General features: G+C 47.5%; 2 protein-coding genes across 2 annotated transcripts; both read right to left on the reverse strand.

Moving 5' to 3' along the window:
• Positions 1–1,459: 1,459 nt before the first annotated feature.
• acvrl1 (activin A receptor like type 1) lies at positions 1,460–12,524 on the reverse strand. Its single transcript, XM_067238983.1, is given in 18 exon segments — positions 1,460–2,861; positions 3,023–3,164; positions 4,126–4,232; positions 4,235–4,270; positions 4,272–4,321; positions 4,439–4,583; positions 4,585–4,659; positions 4,661–4,714; positions 4,716–4,741; positions 4,975–5,023; positions 5,026–5,123; positions 5,302–5,401; positions 5,752–5,831; positions 5,834–5,984; positions 6,523–6,770; positions 6,920–6,943; positions 7,894–7,965; positions 11,966–12,524. Coding segments are annotated over 17 exon segments (1,563 nt in total). The 5' UTR covers positions 7,925–7,965; positions 11,966–12,524; the 3' UTR covers positions 1,460–2,714.
• Positions 12,525–15,819: 3,295 nt separating this feature from the next.
• ankrd33aa (ankyrin repeat domain 33Aa) lies at positions 15,820–20,619 on the reverse strand. The gene is given in 6 exon segments (XM_067239287.1): positions 15,820–15,954; positions 15,956–16,647; positions 17,667–17,807; positions 18,249–18,378; positions 18,538–18,918; positions 20,615–20,619. Coding segments are annotated over 5 exon segments (1,359 nt in total). The 5' UTR covers positions 18,799–18,918; positions 20,615–20,619.
• Positions 20,620–21,001: the final 382 nt, after the last annotated feature.

Genomic DNA, 21,001 nt, shown 5'->3' on the forward strand with positions numbered 1-21,001 from the left:
TTTGTTGTGGTCGCTTTGCGCCCAGTCTTTCCATGTTATGATGTTATTAGGTCTGACCGTCCGTCTCAAAATTGTTATGTGGCCACTTCAACGGTGAAGGATAAAAGTTTTGCTTTAGAGAACTTGTTGTGCATAGGTTTACTAAAAGTCATATGGGGGGGGGGGGGGGGGGGGGGGCAATAAGAGGAGAGAACACTAAATGCTCATGACTGACGGGGAAAAGAAAAACAGGTCTCTTGACTGGCTGTAGAACCAACGTGATTCTAATTAGGGCAGCATCTGATGTAGTGTCCCAAATACAACGTCAGAGACACAACAACCAATTCAGCGTAAACATGGGAATAATTTATGTTAATAACTGTTATTTTACATCAAAGTAATATTCAGCAAAAGCTACACAGTCCTAATTTGATGCACTAAGAAATGCGTCTCAGTAATGAAAAATGTTTGTTGCAGGATGCATTTGGCAGAATTGGAGCTCTTTCTGTCCCTACTGCTGTCACTCGATCTTCGCCTGTGTCTCTCCCTGCCCTCTCCTCAGTCTCACTTTCTGTCTAGGCTTCACAGTGAGCTTCTCTCCAGCCATTGGTGAACTGTCCCAATTTATCTGCAGGATTCTGTCAGTGGATACTGTCTACCATTCAGACTCCTATCTAAGCTGGACTGTTGGGATTTGGCAGGAATACACAAATACACAAACTCAGAAAGGAGAGGAGGAGAGTGTCTTCTCTCTTGGTATCTTGCTTGGTTTCTTTCTCTCTGATACTTGCACAACCCCCCCACAGTGTTAAAAATAACCTGCTCCTTGACTCAATGATGAGACAAACTGGGGCTTCGGGGGAGTATTAGATCTCTGGAGTTTGGTCAGCACCAGACAGACAGATACGTCCGCAAACAGGCCAAGGCACTGATACTGCACAGACGAATGGCACAGACAGGAACCTATTGCAGTCCAACAAACACAGAGACACAACTACATTTACACACTCTCTGACACACAGACACACATACTTATACACACTATCTGACACACATTCTTATACACACTCTGACACACACAGACACACATACTTATACACACTATCTGATTCACATACTTATACACACTCTGACACACACAGACACACATACTTATACACACTCTCTGACACACTCAGAGGGGTCCATGCAACAGAAATACAGGTCAGCTAAATATCTCTGGCCTGATTCTTTCACACCTTTATTGCATCGACATGTTTTGTAGCTGGGTTATAACTGGAAAAGGATCAACTTTTGATAAATGGGAATGCTAAAAGTGAAAAGTAAATTCTACAAGTGAGAGAGAAATGCTAAATAAAATGCATATGTGCCTGAACAAGTAAGAGGTGAGTGTGAGTCAAGACAGAATATTAGCCTGCATAGTTATGAAAACAAAAGAAAGTACTTTCAGAAGTGTAAATGCAAGAAAACACACAGGCTCATTTCAAATGAACATATATTTGAAGAACAGCTTTGCTGCCCAGCTTCCATCACTTAATTTAGTATCCTAAGACCTCTTGTGGGCAATGATAGAACTGCAGGCTCTTCCAGCGCCCTCCTCATTATTTAACTAAAACAATGTGTGCTTGGTTTTTATTATCCTTTTAAGTATCATGCACATTTAATCATTTCTCTTATATCTGTGACAAAATAATTTCATAGAAAATGTCAAATATATAGAAAATGTAATAGACATACATGAATATCGTTGGTATAGGCAAAATATCTAACATAGAACTATACTGTGACCTATAAGCTCAATGGTAAATATAGTAACAGTTTCAGTGGTAGGCACATGGTCGACTGAAATGGCTTCCAGGAAACTCAAACTAGTTTCAGCAGGGTTCTGTCAGCAAGCATCGGAACAAACAAGACCACTTAATTTACAAACAAGCATAAAAACATTCCCAGTGCATCCTGTCAGTAGGTCCTTTTGAAATCCTTGGGGTACTCCATTTTCGCAAAACAGTGATCGCACACACTGTGATGTTGAATTTTGATGTTTGTTAACACATGTTTTAATAAAATTGGAAAATGTATTTTTGGTTTGTCTGGGATATAATCCAACATAATTTTTCAGTCCCATATTTATAGCATTTTCCCGCACGTTTTACCTTCACTAACTGATAGCGATCCCCAAAACACTCTTATCACACGGAAAGTCAGTATGACAAAGCTTCTGAACTGTCAAAGACCAGGTCCAGTTCTTCTGAACGCCTAATCGGGGGCGCCTAATCTTGGTGTGAGCATGTTTGTCCAATCAGTCCACTTCTCCTTGGGAAGATGTTTGCTCGGTATCCTTAGTGCTAGTTGCTCTATGCTTGACCCATGACCTTAAGCCAAAGCCAACTGCTTAAAATCCTGCTTATTTTAATCCACTTGAAATGTTCCAGTCTTGTTCAACGTTCCAGTGGTAGATCTTAGGAAGACTCACCACAGGGGCTGACCAGTCACTCCAAGGCACTTGGTATTAACGACAGAATGATGGAAATGTGTGGACTAGAGACGGAGAGACCAAAATGGCCGGACCCGGCATCGACATCCAAGAGAACGTTTCCTCTTTTTCCAAACGGTCTTAGAAAATGGTTGACAGGGTCATCAGTCATGTGGAAGTTAATCACCGTCCACTGGGGAGTGTGGTGGTGGTGGTGGGGGGGGGGGGGGGGTGGGGGGGACAGAAGCTTCTGGGTTTTGGTCTACAGGTCTTGTTTGAGTTTCTCGGTGCTGTAGTCGCTGTCAGGGTCGAGCTTGGCGAGGCTCTTCCTCACGCGAAGGGCCGTGAGCCGGGCTGCGGCGCTCTGGAACCAGCACTCCTTCATTATCTTCACTATGGCGGTCAGGATCTGTGTACAGGAGAGCGATGCACGGAAGACATTTACATTTGGACATTTACATCTATGCATTTAGCAGACGCTTTCATCTGAGAATGATTATGAGACAAACCAAAAAACGTGCAGATTTTAGAACCCTGTGTATGCGTGTGTGTGTGTGAGAGAGGCCTCACCGGGTGGGAGTGCAGCCTGTTGTGGAGGCTGGGCCTGTGCTGGTCCACACACACCACCTTCCTCATCTCCTCAAAGCTGGGGTCCGAGGGCACCATGTCATAGAAAGGGGGTCGGTACTCTTCCACGATCCCTGTCAACACACACACGCACACACACGCAAATACACACACACACACACACACACACTGTGAAGCTGTTTCTTCACTCGGCTCCATCTTAATGAGGTTGGTTAGGGGAAACTAGCTTGCAAACAGAGTACAGAATGAAAACCAGGGAAAAGGGAAGGCTATTTCAAGGTTAGGACTGGACTATCTTCGACAGGATTAGATAAGACACTAATTGTACTGTGTGTATGTAAGCCTTCTGCATGGGGTACGCTCAGACAGCGAGATAGGCAGAGAGTGGGAATGCTGCGAAGTATCTCCGCCTGAAAAAGAACAAGATATTGGATCCCTGAGGGGATTATTGAGAGTTCTGGGTGTCTGGATATCTAGTGTGTGTGTGTGTGTGTGTGTGTGTGTGTGTGTGTGTGTGTGTGTGTTGTGTGTGTGTGCTGTGTGTGTGTGTGTGAGACAAAGAGAGCGTGCGTGTGTCTATATGTGTGTGAGATAGTCTCTGTGTGTGTGTGTGTGAGTGTATGTGAGAGGGAGAGAGAGAACGTGCCAGCATCTGGACTATGTGAGGGTAAGTGCTGACACTAGATAAGGCTGTTTATAATTACTGGTGGGCTAATCATGAGGGAGGATAGCAGACAGACCAAGACAGTTACACCAGACCCACACACACACACACACAGCTAGGAAAACCATCTTGTGGGGGAAAGACACAGACTGTAACTCCCTCCTCCACATGTGTACAGTCGTTCTCATGAACAGGCTAAAGAGGAGAGAGGCCACAGGAATGCACCACAGCACGGGTGTTGCCATCTATAGGTACCAGCGTCTACCCTTCAATTCAGTCACGAACCCAATGAACGTGCATGCACTTTGAACTTTCCCTAGTTTACGGAGGTTCACGTGAGGTCAGCGACAAAGAAGAGAAACGTTCTTTGGGAACGTTTGAACTGATGGGATCGTTCCCCTTAGTTACCATTGACGAAGGAGTCCTGGGGCGCAAGATTTCCCAGAAGACCAAGCCCAGGGCCCAGACGTCTGTCTGCTTGTACGACTCAAAGATGTCCATGCGGATGCCTCTCGTCCAGCACCTCGGGGAGCCATGTAGCGCTTGGTGCCCACAGCCGGGGGGTTGTTCCCCCACGTCCAGGTAGTCGCTGTTCTGGGAGTGCATCACCGCCAAGCCTGAGGGTGGAACAGGGCCCCGAAACAAACGCACCCACAGGGTTAGAGAGGCCGCCCGAGACGCATGTTGGTGAATGGGTGAATGCCAAACGTCAGACATGTTGAGCTCAGTGTTACCCCTCTCCTCCCCTCCCCTCACCCAGGTCAGACGAATGCAACACTGGCCGTTCCTCTTGACCAGGATGTTGCGGCTCTTCAGGTCCCGGTGGGCTATGGCCGGCTTGCCCTGCGTGCTGAGGATCTCTGTGTGCAGGTGGACCAGGACCACAGGCCACTGACAGGCACATCCGCAGGCAGCCCTCGGGGTCCAGGCTGCTGTACTGCAGGAAGTCGTAGAGGGGAGCCCAGCTCGTGGAAGTGGGTGATGAGCCACAGCTGGGTACTGGAGTTCTTGGGAGGTCATATCTGAAGCGATGAAGCCTTACAAAAGACAAAAAGATGGAGAATGCGCTTGCATTTGCCATGTTTTCCTATTTGGTACTAGAGGTAGGACAAGTTGGCAGACTTTTGGCGTTTACTGAAGTGAAAAAGGGTAAACGAAACAGCTGACAGGAAGTACGTTTGCCGTTTAAGACATTCTTTGTTATTGGGATGGGGGGGGGGGGGGGGGGGAGGCCCCTGCCCGTGGCGGTGTCTCTGAGGACCCAGCGTACCCAAGATGTTGTCGTGTCTGAGCTGCACGGTGTTGTAGATCTCCGTCTCCCCTGAACCCAGGACTGTTCGTCCCGCGAGGAGAAGATCTTCACGGCCACGTTCTCGCCCGTCCAGGTCCCCCTCCACACCTCGCCATACCGCCCCTTGCCTGAGCGCGCACACACACCACACCAAACAAACGCATGCATCCGCATAAGAACAAGCACACGCGCTCTGTCAGAAACATCCTGAGGCAGGTCACACGTTCAGCCCATGTGATCTGACTGGTCGACAGCCATGTTTGTCGGTGATGCGGGCGAGCGCCCGAGCCAGCATGACAGACTCACCAACACACTCAACCAGAGAGATCTGTCTGGCCATGGTTCTCTGGACCAGGTACGGAAGGCCAGTCCCGCTCCCAGATGTACAGAACTCATCAAACATGTCCTGGAGACAGAGAGACCGCCAATAGTACACATTAGAAGTGGGGGTCCCTACAGCACCTGACCTTGATACGTCATTCCACATTTTTGTATTGATCCAAATACACACGCAATGGCGATAAACGTTTCCGTTGTAGACCAGGTGTTCCGGTCATTGAAGTGTGTGTGTTTAGGTGTGTGTTCAGGTGTGTGGTGTGTGTGTTCAGGTGTGTGTTTAGGTGTGGTGGTGTGTGTGTTCAGGTGTGTGTTCAGGTGTGTGGTGTGTGTGTTCAGGTGTGTGTTCAGGTGTGTGGTGTGTGTGTTCAGGTGTGTGTTCAGGTGTGTGGTGTGTGTGTGTTCAGTTGAGTTCCTCACCCCGTAGGTGGGGTCTCCGCCGACAGGGATCTTGAGCATGGTGACGTTGTGTGGTCGTCTTGTTGACCCGCGCACTGGCACCGGCGGCGTGAGCGTAGCCACACGACCAGGCCGCACACACACACACACACAAGGAGCAGCAGCAGCACAGGGACCACCACCAGCACGACGAGGCTGTCCTCTTTCGGCTCCGGCCCCTTCTCACACCACACACACACACACACACAGGCACACAAAAACAGCCACACGCACGCATTGTACATTTAGTGTTTTGTGTGGACAGAGCTGTCCTCAACTGTTGTTTAGGGAACATTTAAAACACAAATGCAGCTACTTTAATTCAGTGACTGTGAGAATAGGTGGTCTGGAGGCTGACATCGTTGAGCGTGAATCATTGAGTGTGAATATATTTGTCTTTTCTTCCAAGTCGCCACCAGGGGGCATCAGTCACTGAGTTTAATAGGCTGTGTTGAAGGGCCCAAATCAAGGTTCAATGGTTAGGACTTTCCCACAAACACCCTCTCCATCCCCTTACAGCTCACCCAGAAAAACCATTGAAAAAGCTACGATTGTTAGGTCGAAAGGTACACAAAAAAAGAACAAAAAATCGGAAAATCTATAGAAAAACAGAAGGGATCTGATATCATTTGGTTACTTGCCAATCTAATCTTGTACAATAAAGCTTTTTCGAATCAAAACACAAAGCTACAATCAGACCGGGGCACCGTCCGTCTGAACCGAAGTGAGTGGGGGGGGGGGGGGGGGGGGGGCCTGAACAAACCTGGTTCGTGCGGGGGCGGTGCTGTTTTGGTTGCAGAAGTTGGTGGTGCAGCAGTCGACGTAGAGGCCATCGAAGGAGGTGAAGCACTGCTCCCGGTGGTCCTTCATGAAGCAGCCCTTCTCATCTTGCCCGTACAGCCTGGTGTAGAAGCAGTAGTCCCCCGAACACATACCGTTTAAACACGTGCCCTTCTTGTTGTGGCACGTGCACACGAGTTTTGGGTGGTCTTTGGCCAGGTCTTTGGTAGGGTACACACACACACGCACACATTTACGTACAGGAGCGTATGGACAGTTGCACAAACGCAGGTGATTTTGTTAAGATGTAGAATGTGGCATGCAGGTACATTCCCCCATGCACCCACAGACAGGCATGCTGTACACATACCTATTGACTCCACAGATGACTTGTCTGAAATAAAAGACAAAAAAAAGATACTGTAACAGACATTTATCCTTATTTCCACCATTGATTATATCGCTTAGCTTTTGATCTATCAAAACGTTATAATAGACTCAGGGATTCCAGTTAAGATCCAAAGGCCTCCGTAGGCAACTTCTGTCCAATGGGAGATGTGTTAACTTCAGGAAAACTAACTTTGGACTTGATATTGTGTGTGTTTTGGGGGGGGGGGGGGCATTCCTGCCGAGACAAACGGAGAGGCCTGACTGCACTGAGACTGGGGGTGGGGTGCTGTTCCCCTATCATCTACAGGTCAGCTGTGAGGGGTCTGGTGGCCAGGGGGAGCGGAGGGGGATGGGGGGGGAGACGAGGGGGGGCAGCTCTCACAAGAGCGGCAGGAAGACGCTCACTTCCTCCCCTCCATTGTTTCACAGCCGGTTGTCAACCTGCACATCTCCCCACATCTGCATCCAGCTGACCCCCCCCAGCCCCCTTTAACACACACACCTAGAGGTTTGATCCATGCATGCCTACACACACACACACGCACACACACACACACACACACACACACACATAGGGTCAAAAGGGCTCTTGAAAACCTGTCACTGAAAGACAGACTGTGAGAAACTCTCCTGACTACATTTGCATCCTTGGTTTGAGCTTGGTCTGAAAGAACAAGGGAGCATTCCTGGGCCGTGCACATCCTGCATTCCAAAAACGACAAACTACATTCCATGTGGTTAGTCAGGGTTTGTGAAAAAGCCTCAAAAGAAAGGAAACTTCACTGGCCACATCAACCCTAACGCTATAACGATGCCCTGACAAGGTATTCGGTGTCGTCGAGTAGGATGATCTGCAAGGTTTGAAGGACAGTCGACCAATCCGGTTTGTGCACACAGACGTAAACAGATATACTGTAGGCTGCCAGCATGTCCGTGATGTTGTCCCCCAATTACCTGCATGTGCTGTGGAGGTCCACAGGAGCATCCTGGCTAGCAGGGACAGCGAGGACAGCGGCGCCCCTCCATCTGTCGGGAGGAGAGAGAGAGAGAGAGAGAGAGAGAGAGGAGAGAGAGAGAGAGAGAAGAGAGAGAGAGAGAGGAGAGAGGACATCGATCAGAACCGGGAGCCCATACACACTCATGCTATCATGCTAGGCGAGCCAACTCAATCAGGAGCCTTCCTCTCCCACTAACTACTTTTTAATGGCCGCTTTCCTTGTTGACTTCCTCCTGTTTCTGCTGGCAGCGCGCACGTGTGGGTGAATACGTGTGCGTTTCGCGAGTGTTAGAGGGGGGGGGGGGGGGGGGTGTCATAAATGTCCAAATCGAAATGGATCGCCACAACTGTCACTTGCGTTTCGTCTCAAGCCCTTCTCGCTCTGGGGAGGCTGGTTGGGAAGCTGGCTGGCAGGGAGGGCTGACTGGCTGAACATCTACAAAACCAGATGGGAGCAGCGGCAGACCACAGCCATTCGAGTCCCTGGTCTGTCAGCAGAGGAAGTCATGTGCTCAACAAACGACCCCGGCGCCAGGGGTCCAGCCAGTCTGCCTGCCCTGGGATTGTGGCGGGAGAGCGAAGAGAGAGGGCTTACTGACCATGCCATGTCCCCCGTCCCCCCCTATGTGTGCATGTATGTATGCATGTGTGTATCAGTGCCATTGCGTATGTGTATAAAGGAGTCTGCGCCTGAACAAGAGCGCCTGTTTGTGTACGTCTTGTCGCTGTAACTGCCGCCAGGCGGACCCAGACCCCCAGGCCTGTTGACTCCGCCGCGGCCCGACTCGCAGAGTAAATATTGATGACCGTGCTTCCTGCCATTGAGCGGGGGGGGGGGCCGCGCCCTCCGCTCACCGAGACTCACGTCTGCTTATTGTTTGGGTCGGAGCTGCCCAGGGTCACGCGAGCGGGAGGGCCCATTCCCGGGGTCTGGGATACATGAGTGTTTTGATACATAGAGGTTGTATGGTGACTAACAAAGCTGGATCAAATACCGTTTGAAAAATACAGTCAAATACTTGGGGGTACCACAAAGGCAATGGAACAGTCACCAAATTACTCTGGGGTAATGATATTCTACAGAAAAGTAACATTATGGACACGAGTGGTCAACATCCATTTAGTTTCATGAAACAAATCAAAAGTGCTGACTATATGCAATGCTGAAACGGGAATTGTGGATTAAGACAGTTCTATGTGGCGCAAAGATATTACAAGGGGGTCTTTAACGTGAATATGTTTCAAACTAAGACCTCACAAACACGGACACAAAAGAATAAAGTTCTTGACAGAAAAACAGACCACATATTTGTTAGGAATCTGTGTGGGGGGGCGCAGATTTGTTTGCATGACTCCAAGCCAAAATATATCTGCGTCAGCCTTCTCAAACTATAAGCTATCATCTTGCACAAAACACTATGGGTTCATTTCATGTACAATGTCCCTAAACCCACAATTGAAAACATTTCAGCTTTGCTGTATTACACAGGTAATGTGTAATGTGTATTATACATTACCACATCTACATAAGAAAGTGATCAACCAATCAGAATGGCACCCCAATACATATTTACATTTTCATTTACAAGACACTCTTTTCCAGAGCGACTCACAGTAAGTACAGGGACATTCCCCCCGACGCAAGTAGGGTGAAGTGCCTTGCCCAAGGACACAACTTCATTTAGCACAGCCAGAATCAAACCGGCAACCTTCTGTTTAATAGCCCGATTCCCTAACCGCTCAGCCATCTGACCCACCTTTCCTGCCAAGCAGTGAATTGGTCAGCCCAGTAGAGTTAGTGCTTTCTGTATAATGTATCCTGCATGTATGCCAGTAATGGGAAATCTGATTGAGGATGAACATAAACACGGAGTCAGTTGGCTGAGCGGTGAGGGAATCGGGCTAGTAATCCGAAGGTTGCCAGTTCGATTCCCGGTCATGCCAACTGACGTTGTGTCCTTGGGCAAGGCACTTCACCCTACTTGCCTCGGGGGAATGTCCCCGTACTTACTGTAAGTCGCTCTGGATAAGAGCGTCTGCTAAATGACTAAATGTAATGTAATGTAAACACAACTCCACCCATGTGAAAGTGTCGCTCTGGAGGGAGTGCTGTGCCAGACTGTTTGGCAGTTTATATCATACAGGGGGAGGAGAAAGAAAAAGAGAGTGAAGGAAAGAAGACAAGAAATAAGGAAGGAAAGAAAGAAATTAGGAAGTAAAGCAGAGAGAACGAAAGAGTAAGGAGAGGCTTACCAGCTCAGCAGTTAAGTGCCAAACAGCAGAGGCCCGGGTTCAAATCCAGCCTGGGCCATTTTCTGCATACTCTCCCCCACCCCCCCCCCCCCCCCCCCCCCCCCCCCCCATACACTTCATGTCTCTCTTCAGCTGTCCCAATAAAGTCGAAATGCCCTAATATGTATAAATACATACATATTTACATAAGCTATATATAAGGTGCAAGAAAGAAAAAAAAGAGACAAAAAAGAAGAAAGACCATCGGAACTCAGTCCCAGCATGCAGCTGTTATTCAGAGCCCCCTTCCTCTGGCAGTTCCCCTGTTTGTCACAGCTCCGTCCAAATGTTGCAGCTGCCATCCCCCTCATGGGAAAAGACAGCTATTGTCATCTCTTCCTCTCAAGTGCTTTGACTTGGGTAGATCTCTCATTCCATCAGGATGACTGTGAGGGTGAGGGGGGGGGGGGGGCATGTCCAGGCTAGCTGGTCGAACACGACTAGGCCCTCAAACTTCTTTGGAAGCCTTCTATTAGGAAAAGGGCACAGTGCCAAGTCTTATATAGGCATTTGATCCTATGTATAATGCAAACATATAATACAGACATATGCTTTCCCTCTGTCAGGGTAACCGTAGCAACAGAATTGGGGAATTATATTAATAATTAATAATGAATTATATGTGATGTGATCCATAGTAATTGTGATGTGGGCTTTGTGGCTTTTGTTTCGTAAGGTCATGTAAGTTTAGTAAGCGGTAATCCTCTTCTCTTTGTTATGACACCTAGAGTTTTTGTGTGAGAATGGTATGTGCGATGGTATCTTCATGGCATGGCTTACTGGCTTAGTCATGTGTGCTTCGGTTATACTATGCCAGCTCTCACACGTAGGTACCTGCATGCATTACATGAGCTGACAAAAACCTTGTAAGAAGTTATTCTCTAAAACCAGTATTTTAAGGTGCCTGCAGAGAACTATGAGTTAAATACGTTGTAGTTTATCATTCACCTACAACAACTGAGAGGATACAGCTACATTTAATAGAGTTAAAAGCCTGTTAAATACAATTGAAGTCTAAACATGGGTTATGTTACCTGAGTCACACTTTAATCTATATTGGTCCCTTTTGACGTCATAAGTGTCTATCACTGATTTCTTGCCAGTGACACCTGGTTGTAACCTACTTGTATTCTCATCTACATCGCCCATAAAAAACAGACAAAGATCAACGCTTTCTAAAAACCTCATAGGCACACAATCTTGTAGCTGATTGAACTATTGCCTGCCAGGTGAACCCTGCCTTACCTTGCAGTGAATACTGAACTGCAGAGATAATGTTTATCTTTCAAAACGGTTCATGTGCCATTCCTTTCTTTATACGATGTCAAGCACAACATGTATGCCACATGGTTTTTAAGGGCATACGTTTTTTCCTGATCATGGCACACAATTTTAATAAATTGGTATACAGTGTCAACATTGTGACGCTAAGTAGGCTACTAAGTTTATCAGTGTAACGCAATGCCTTATGCACACGGCAGGTGTAAACAATCGAGCGACATACAAAAACATCTGGAAATGTTTCAACATCTAAATGCTCAGGTGATCATTTGACACTTTGCAAGGTGAGATATCAGTGCCTGAACGACTAAGTATGTTGCAACACACCTGCATCATTTTTCAAAGAGTCCAGAAGTCAAAAAAAGATTCGCACATTGATTCAAACATCACCCTATAGCCCCAAGGTTCAATGATCAACTTGCCAAACGTAAGTTAAAATGTTAAAATAATTTAAACCATTACGAAAGTGAATTAATTACCTTCTTCCTTTCACGTAAACTCTTTCCTCTTGTTTTGTTCTTCAAATGGTTGTAAAGTTGTACATGCGTAGCACAATCCCCATGTTACACGAAACAAAATGCCCTACAATAATTAAGTGTTATAGCCTAAATCACATTTACCATACACTGTCGTCCTCGTTCTACATCTTAATTTTTCTTTTCGATTAAGGTTTTTGGGGACAGATGCTGAATAGAATCTCACCACATCCTTTCTGTTCGATGAGAATCAACTAAAGACGGATATTTCTATGACGCTCCTCTAAAACTATGTCATAAAAACACATTCTCTCACAAAATAACTAAAAGTACACAGGCAACGTTTTAAGGGAACGTCTGAGCTTCTAAATGTGTCCTTGATTGTCCACGATTTATGAATTGCTCTCATTTGTAGCGTTGCGCAGCTGTATCTTGGTCCAAATCTTCACTGATAAAACGAAAACACTAAACTCCAGAGTTCGGCACAGAACTAGACGTCTTTTCCGCTTTGAGAGAAGTTCACAAACAGTGGCTCCTGCTTCAGACTTTATCTCGATAAGTACAAGCTCGACTTTGCTCAACTCCTGATCTGGGGGCAAGATTAGAGATTTTAAATATACAATTTCGTCCCACCCCTCATTGTCTCTGACGGGGTCTGCCTGGAATGTGTTCTCATAGCGGTTTTCCTGTTTCTGGCGAACCCTCTCATTTTCTCTGCTTTTCCCCTGTGGAGACTGGCGTCTGCTAAGTAATTACATAGTCATGATGTGGGTCCTTGTATGATGTAAGTTTAGAACAAACGTTAACACATGCTGTAAGACCTATGTATAAACAAACAACCAAGTGAAGTAAAATAAACAAAAATGCTCCTGAACCAGATTGAACGGTAACTTGATTGCTGTCTACATGATCCAAGCCTTGGGGATCTTCCATGGATACATATCATGCTCCACTCATTCACTTTTCCAACAAACGGGACATTTTTACTTCACTTTTAGAGCAGTCTTAATAAGAAATGACATTGCATTATGTTCTGTCTCTGACTGTGTGTTGCTGACTCTGATACTGGAGTCAGTGTGACCTGAGGTTGCTATGCCCAATGGGACTGGCGTTGTCACGGTGCCTCTCTTGGACACGTCTCCTGGACAACAGCCATGCTCTTTCTAGACTGGACCGCAGATGACACAAGTGCTTGCTAGTACTCAACTGGTCTTTTGTGGCAACGATGGCATTTTTGAATAAATGTACGCTATCCATAGATATGCAAATATGCAGAAGCTCACAAATATTGTAGACTGTCCTCTTCAACAGAAAAGGGAAAACTGAATAGGGAACATACTAATGTCCTAAAATCCTTTATCCTGGGAAAGCTGCATTCTAGTGAGTGTAATCTCTTCACATCAGTCATCGTGTGTCGTCTGTTATGTTCTCAGGCCATTTAATCTTTGCTCTTGGCCTGTATTCTCTCTCACACACACACACACACACACACACAAATGCACAGACACACACACACACACCACACACACACACACACACGCACACACACACACACACACAAATGCACAGACACACACACACACACCACACACACACACACACACACACACACACACACACACACGCACACACACACACACACACACAAATGCACAGACACACACACACCACACACACACACCACACACACACACACACACACACACACACACACACACACACACACACACACAAATGCACAGAGACAGCTGGGAGGTTTCACATCCCCAGTCTTGGAGAAGATGTGCATTTTTGATCGGCATTTATCTTCCCTTCCCTGTAACGGTGGATTCCTCTGCCTGCTTCCACAGCCCCGGGCCCTGCTGTCTCACGCTCTCCTCAGAGCTGCTTTGGGCTGGAGCTCTGAGGAGAACGGCACTGAACACATTTGGTGGTTCAGACTTGGAAAAAACAAAATCGAATTCATGGTCAACATACACAGTCACACCCATTTGTCTCAAGACATTTCAGCATAATGTTTAATTATTTGGCTTCTTTGTGAATGACGCAACAGTTCTTGAATTTTACAGTCAAATATGGCGGGATGATGTGTGTATCTGTCAGGATCTGTCTCTGTATGTCTCTCCTCGGCCTAGCAGTGTTAGTCATCCAGTCTTATCTCTCTGACCTTTTCTAAGGCTCTTTTATTTTAGCGTTGCCTTTTCTATATAATGTTCTCCTGCAAAAGCGGAAGTCAGCCAAAGCTCTCATGAGACACCGTGAGACACTGCCAGACTTAAGTGTTGATTTACTTTTGATAAATATGATTCTCACGGCTCTTTTTAGTTGCTACATGCTGGTGAACATTGGTGACATATCACTTTGAGGTTCCTCATTTAGACAAACTGCACATGCTCAAATAACAAACTAATAAAACCTTAAATCCACTCACTCGAATCTGCATATGAACAGTGTTTCTGAAAATGGTTAGTTTCTGTATGTCATTAAAGACCGTAAAAAGTGTTTCTTTTATACGTAACATTTCTTGAGTATACATAGAATCAATAAAGAATCTCGGGGTCCCAAATACAATTTCCAATACAAGAACACATTCTCTGTATCCTTGCGTCATCCTCATGACGCAAGTCAGAGATATCTGTTCTTTTTTACCCCTGCTTACCCCCAGCGCAGGCTAAAATACTGCCCGCGTTACGCAACATAGCCTCTCCATACCTGAGAGGCTTAGGGCCAACATCTATCAGCCCTCCCATGTGTTAGGCGTCCCGTTATAGACTCCTCTAACAAGCTCAGAGCAGGTAGAGTAACTGGACCCTTGAAACCAGACTAACTCTCAGTCACATGTTGTTTTTACACGTTCAATATTGTTTTTTTTTTATTCCATCATCTTCTATCGCGTTTGGTCGTATTTTGTTTATTGTTTAAAATATTTGGAGGGCTTTTGTTTCTTATGGGAAATATTTATCGTAGCCGGTCATGTACAAGCTTTGTTCTAGGCATTCTTCACATTTAAGTTTTGGTTCTAGATTAGAAACAGACTCAACTGTAATTTCTTTGTGTTATTTTAGATCTGTGACATGGAAAACAGTATAATAATACTAAAACATCTAATGGAGCAAGTTTGTGCAATCCAAGACTCAGTTATCCTGTGTGTTAAACTTGGGATGTGAACCTTGTCCGATCTGAAGGGTGGGGGGGTGCGAGGGTTCCAGATAAAACGACTCAAGATTGTTTCATATCTGAAAAGTCCATTCAGTTATTGGTTTATATTCAGTTCCTTTCCTTTGAAATCAGTTGAACTTCCCTCCCTCGAAGACAGATACAAACGTCATTCAACTCCCATGAGGTAAGCCTTGGTAGTTGTGTAACAGATATAAAAAGCCCTTGTTCATTGGTTATTGCTTTAGTTTCTCAAAATGAAATGACATGGTGCCATGATAAATGCCGGAATGACGAGTGTAGAGTATGAATATTCTTCACACACGCTTTGTCAAGAACTGCCTTTGACCCAACATTGTCATCCTGGCTCAGCACTGGGAAATAAATCAAACAAAGACACTTCCAAGTCAATTCAACTCTAGAAGTTGACAGGATGGAAAAATAGTTATTTCAAACAAATAATGTATAGCACTAAGTCTGAGGGGGGGGGGGGGGGGGGGGGGGGGGGGGGGGGGGTTAGCTGAAAGGCCCCTATAACTGTTCAAATTCTCATGGTCTTTGTCTTGTTCCTCCGTTCAGGGACCAAGACCACTTTCTATCAACCACAGTTCGCAGTCGTTCATTTCCCCCGGCTGTTACTGCAGACCTCCCAGGAGAGGTGCAGAGATGTCCGGGGCCTCACTTGGTCGCCTTCTTCTTGGCCCGCTTATCCTTCTTCTCCTGTTCGCTCTTCTCCTTCTCCGCCTTCTTCCTCTCCTTCTTCTTCTCCTCCTTGGACTCCTTGTACTTCCACACGGGCGGCTCCAGGTAGCCCCTTTTGCTTCTTCGTCTTCTTCTCCTTCTTGGGGGTGGGCTCCCCGGACTTGGTCACCTGGATCTTGGGGATGCAGCCGGAGGGGAACACGCTGTTCCTCTGGGTCAGGCTCCGGGGCAGGTAGCTGCGGACGTGACTCGTGGCCTCGGAGACGATGCTCTCTCGCCTCTCCCCGTTGCAGCAGGTCAGGGACATGCCGCTGGTCGTCACCACGATGGGCGTGATGGAGGCGATGGAGCCGTCGCCGTGGCACACGGAGCTCTCCTCCAGCTCCTTGCTGCTGTGCTTGGCCACCAGCTCCGGCACGGCCAGCCGGCGCTTGCCGATCTCCGGGGGGCTAGTGGGGCAGAGGGGCCGGGTGCCGGTGGCCACCAGGGGGCTGTGGAGGCTGGTGGTCATGCGCACCATGTGGTCCAGCACCCCGTCGTCCTGGGGGTCTCGGGGGAAGCTGAAGGTCAGGTTGTCCTTGAGGCTCTGGGCCAGCTTCTGGCCCGCTGACTTGGAGGACGTGGCCTTGGCCACCAGCTCCTTCAGAGCGGGCCACTCGATGGCGTAGTCTTCGCAGAACTGCAAGGCGACGGGCCGAGTGTGGAGGCGCCGGAGCCTCTGTAGGATCTCAAAGCGGCCGGTCTTCAAGGCCCAGTCCTTGATGTCTTTCCCCTTGGTGGAGTCCACCACGTTGATGTCCGCACCTGGACAGGACCAGAGAGGGAGACCACAGGGGGTTGGGGGGAAGAACGACAGCGTGACTGGTCAAATACAATTTCCTGAAAAGGATGAAGTCTCACTCGGGCAATTAAGCAAAATAGCACCACCAAGTGGCCAGTTAAGGAACAACAGGAATAACATTGTTTATCAATAGTCTAATCTGTATCTGTCTATGTAAGAGGCTAAAGCATCATCATCACCTAAAATTCCAATCAAGGTGTTTAAATCATGGAGGAAAAGATCTAGATAAATATAAATCTGCCCTGACTAATATACTGTTTATTCTGCACTTGGTCCGCAATGTATCGAGTCCCTCTTTAGTCTTATCAAACTCAGCAAACCTCCCTAATAATATAATAATAACTAATATACCAGCATGCTAGCTTAGGTGTTGCATACACCAAACAGCCTATCACCAAGGCCTTGGATGGGCAAGAACATGCAGTAGGGGGTCTTGACAGTGACCTGCTTCGACATGACTGAACCAGTAATTGGTGTAAATCGAGTGAGTAGTATTTTTCTCGGGGTCCGAGCCAGCCTAAATGCGTCCTGGTAAGTCCCCTCCGAAGCTAATCTCTCCCCTAGGCCAAGAGGATCAGAAAAAGAAAATGTCCTCAGGTTTGCCCCTTAAACGCAGATGAGTGTGCGTCATCCTCCTCCTCCATCTCCAGGCCTCGGGAGCCCGGGGACTCTGGGACTCAACTCCTGACTTTTGTATCAACGCCAAGTGAAACTAGAAAGGCTGCATGCCACCCTTTAAAAGGCTGTATGTAAGGAAATTCGCCAATGGAAATATATTAATTAGGTCCAAATCTGGGGATCTTTTGTGTACACGGGATATTTTGGAGGAACTCGTGAAACAAAGCCCGTGCTTTCCTCGTCTGTTTACATTCTGAATGTTTGTAGCACTCTGAACAATGCACCAAACCATAGGATGTATGTTTCAATACAAAGTTCTCTGATACGAGAGGTCTGTGTGAGTGTCTGGTGTTGTGGGTCTCACCATGCATGAGCAGGGCAGAAACACAGTCCTGGCGGCCCTGCATGGAGGCCTTGATGAGGGCAGTGAAGCCGCGGGTGTCCCTCAGCTCCAGGTCTACCCTGGGGTAATAGTTCAAGATGTAGTTGAGGATGGTGACAAACCCTGCAGACACACAAGAATGGCATTATTATTGATATTAGACTAATATTGATTATACTAGATATTTTACACATATTGAATATGATGGATATTCTAACAACATTGAGCATTTTTTATAATATAATAATATTGATTATTATTGATATGATAATACTATAGATTTGTATTTATATTATAATAGTATTGAATATTGTTCGGATTTTCTTACAGCTTACAAAGCATAGGTTACACAACACAGTTCTTTCTTCTGTAAATACAAACCTGAACAGCCAACATCGGAAATGTAAAAAACAATGCTCTTTAGTTATCTGTAAAGAACTTGTACCTAACATACGTAACGTATCGTATGGTTGTCCTTATGTCTGTATAAAATGTTAACAGTTTCAACCGGAAAATAACAGGGACAGTTAATGTGCAATTTGAGCCCCACTTCTACTAGCGTACCGGCCTGAGCAGCGATCATGAGGGCGGTGTTCCCATCGTTGTCCTGGTGATTGATGTCCACCATTGGACACGTGTACAGGCCGAACACGATGTCCACGTAGCCTTTCGACACGCCCAGCATCAGGCCGTTCTGCCCAGAGACAAAGCGCACAGACAAACAGCGTTGGCGGTTGATTCCTCACCGTGGGACGACCGAGGAGAAAGACGGTCACATCCCCTGAGCTAAAGGCCACTTTCATCCGAACTGGCGAGGTGCTGAAAGCGCGGCCCTCCCCACCCCCAGGCTCACCCTGCCGTTGATGTCCAGCTCCATGACCTCCTCCCTGGTGACCCCTCTCTCCAGGACCCTGCGGAGGGTGAGGGCCTCGTTCCTGAGGCAGGCCTCGTACAGCGTGGGGGTGGACCCCCCCCTGAGCTTGTCCTCGCGCTCGTAGTCGGGCATCACCGAGTCGTCGGACAGCACGCTCCCGCTTTCCGACTCGTCGAGGGAGATCTCCGAGTCGTCCGAGGGGCCGGCGCCCAGGTTGGGGTCGTGGGACGCCGTCGCCATGGCGCCGACCCCCCGCTCCCCTACACCCCTTCCCCTCCCCCCCCTGTGGACGGGGATCAGTCCTGTGGGAGGGGCCTTGTGGACCCTGTGGCTGCTATCTGCATCCTGGAGGAGAAATCCCTGGACAGGACACACACACACACCCATCATCATCATCATCATCATCACCATCGAGACCATAGAAGAAGATCTTCCATGTCTTTTGCTCATGAGTACAGGTAAGCATCTGTAACCCTGTCCACATAACTTCCCCACTTGCATGTGATCATCATTGTGATCTCGGAACCTGAACCCACCCTGAAGATAACTTTCACAGTGCCATTATTAAACCCAGCCAACGAAAACCATTATAAAAAAATATACCCTTGATCACCCTCCCCAGACGGATCAACATCTGTCTGAAAACCAAACGTGGTGAGGATGGGAGGCTGCTAGCTAGTCTAAGCCTCAACTCTGACGGAGCAGGCCCAGGGCCACGAGGCCGTGGGGGGTGAGGGCTCCGGAGGATGAGCAGAGTCATCCTGTGAGTGCTAGGCGGGGCCAGGCTGGGCGGAGACTGGCTGGGATTGACAGCCTGTAATCTGAGCCCCGGGCTCACCTAAAACATGTTTACAGACTAACACATGTCTGTCAACATAAACATGTTGACAGACTAGTGAACTGCAGAATATAATCTGTAATCACATTGACAACATGATGCATGTATGTTTAGTTGTGAAAGCCTTTACTGTGTCACTCAACAAAACTTTGAGTTATATTTCACATGAATGAGATGTGTGCTAGCCACAGTGAAAGGAATTTACATTTATTCATTTAGCAGACGCTTTTATCCAAAGCGACTAGCATGGAATACATGCATACTTCTTGATTCCTTGTCTATCTAACATGTTGGCGTAATATATCAAGTTGTGTTAAACAAGGGCCTTGCTTGACATACCTTCTACCAAAAAAAGAAGATCTGTTTTTGTTCCAAGGTCGGACTATATTTATTAATCCTTGGGGTTTAGTATTGTGCTACTCTGTCTTTTATAGGTTGACAAAGAATGTGTGTGTGTTAGTGTGTTAGTGTGTGTGTTAGTGTGTGTGTGTTAGTGTGTGTGTGTGTGTGTGTGTGTGTGTGTGGGTGCGATGGGGTGGGGATGGGAAAACATTCTCTTACACAGGCAACATAAACAATCTGCACAGTGAGGGCATGAGGATGTCAGCACGTTGCCTTGGCCGGGCATTCCCACACACACACACACACACACACACACACACACACACACACACACAGACAGACAGACAGACAGACAGACAGACAGACAGACAGACAGACACACACACACACACACACGCTTGATCAAGAGTGAGCTCAGCACACAACCAGCGATCTGCCTCCTCCCAATCAGGTTCAAAACTGCCTCAGACTATTTTCCTGTTAAACCCCAGGTGAAACTCTTCCAATCCCAGGGTGACCCTAACCCTTTTCTGTTTCCGAATCCCTGCTGCTGTTCCTTCCTCTAAAGAAACAGAGAGAGCTCTGTGACAGAGCTCAGCATGTGATTCGTTCACAACGACTCCTGAGTCGTTGTGAACGAATCACATGCTGATCTGTGGTGAGGTGACCTCCTCTAGACTTCCAGCCTCCAGACCATCTCGGTATGTTTTGGCTCATCAACTAACTGCATACAGTTAGTGGTTGTAGGTTAGGTACACTGATACTGTACAGATTACACTACATGCCCAGCAAGGGTACTCTGACACATGCACCCTGTAAAACCTGTGGGTGTCTCAACTTCAAATCCAAACTCATACAACCACTGCTGACTCTCACCGGAATAAACGAGTATCTGTCCAGCGGGGGGGTGAGTGGGTGTAGTCCTCTTCTCTTTCTCTCCTCTCCTCTTTCTCCGTGGTGGTTAAAGCATCACAGTTCAGCAGACGTCTTCTCCTGCTTGCTCCCTGGTCCTCTTGGATGTAACGAGCTTAGTCCCTCCAGCAAAGCCCCTGGTTCTGCCTTGCCCCCTCCCTCCCTCCCATCCACTCTCTCACTACCCCACGCCCAATCCCATCCCCCTCCCGTCCCCTCAATTCTGCGGCCACTTAGGGGCCGATCGGCCCCTGCGCCCCCCCCCCCCCCCCCCCCCCCCCCCCACCCCTCCTGACGAGGTCCCAACATAGCTGTGCTCTTAAGTCCCAGGCTGCAGGCTTCCCCTCTCCT

This window comes from Osmerus mordax, chromosome 7, assembly GCF_038355195.1.
Source record: "Osmerus mordax isolate fOsmMor3 chromosome 7, fOsmMor3.pri, whole genome shotgun sequence".
NCBI lineage: Eukaryota > Metazoa > Chordata > Actinopteri > Osmeriformes > Osmeridae > Osmerus > Osmerus mordax.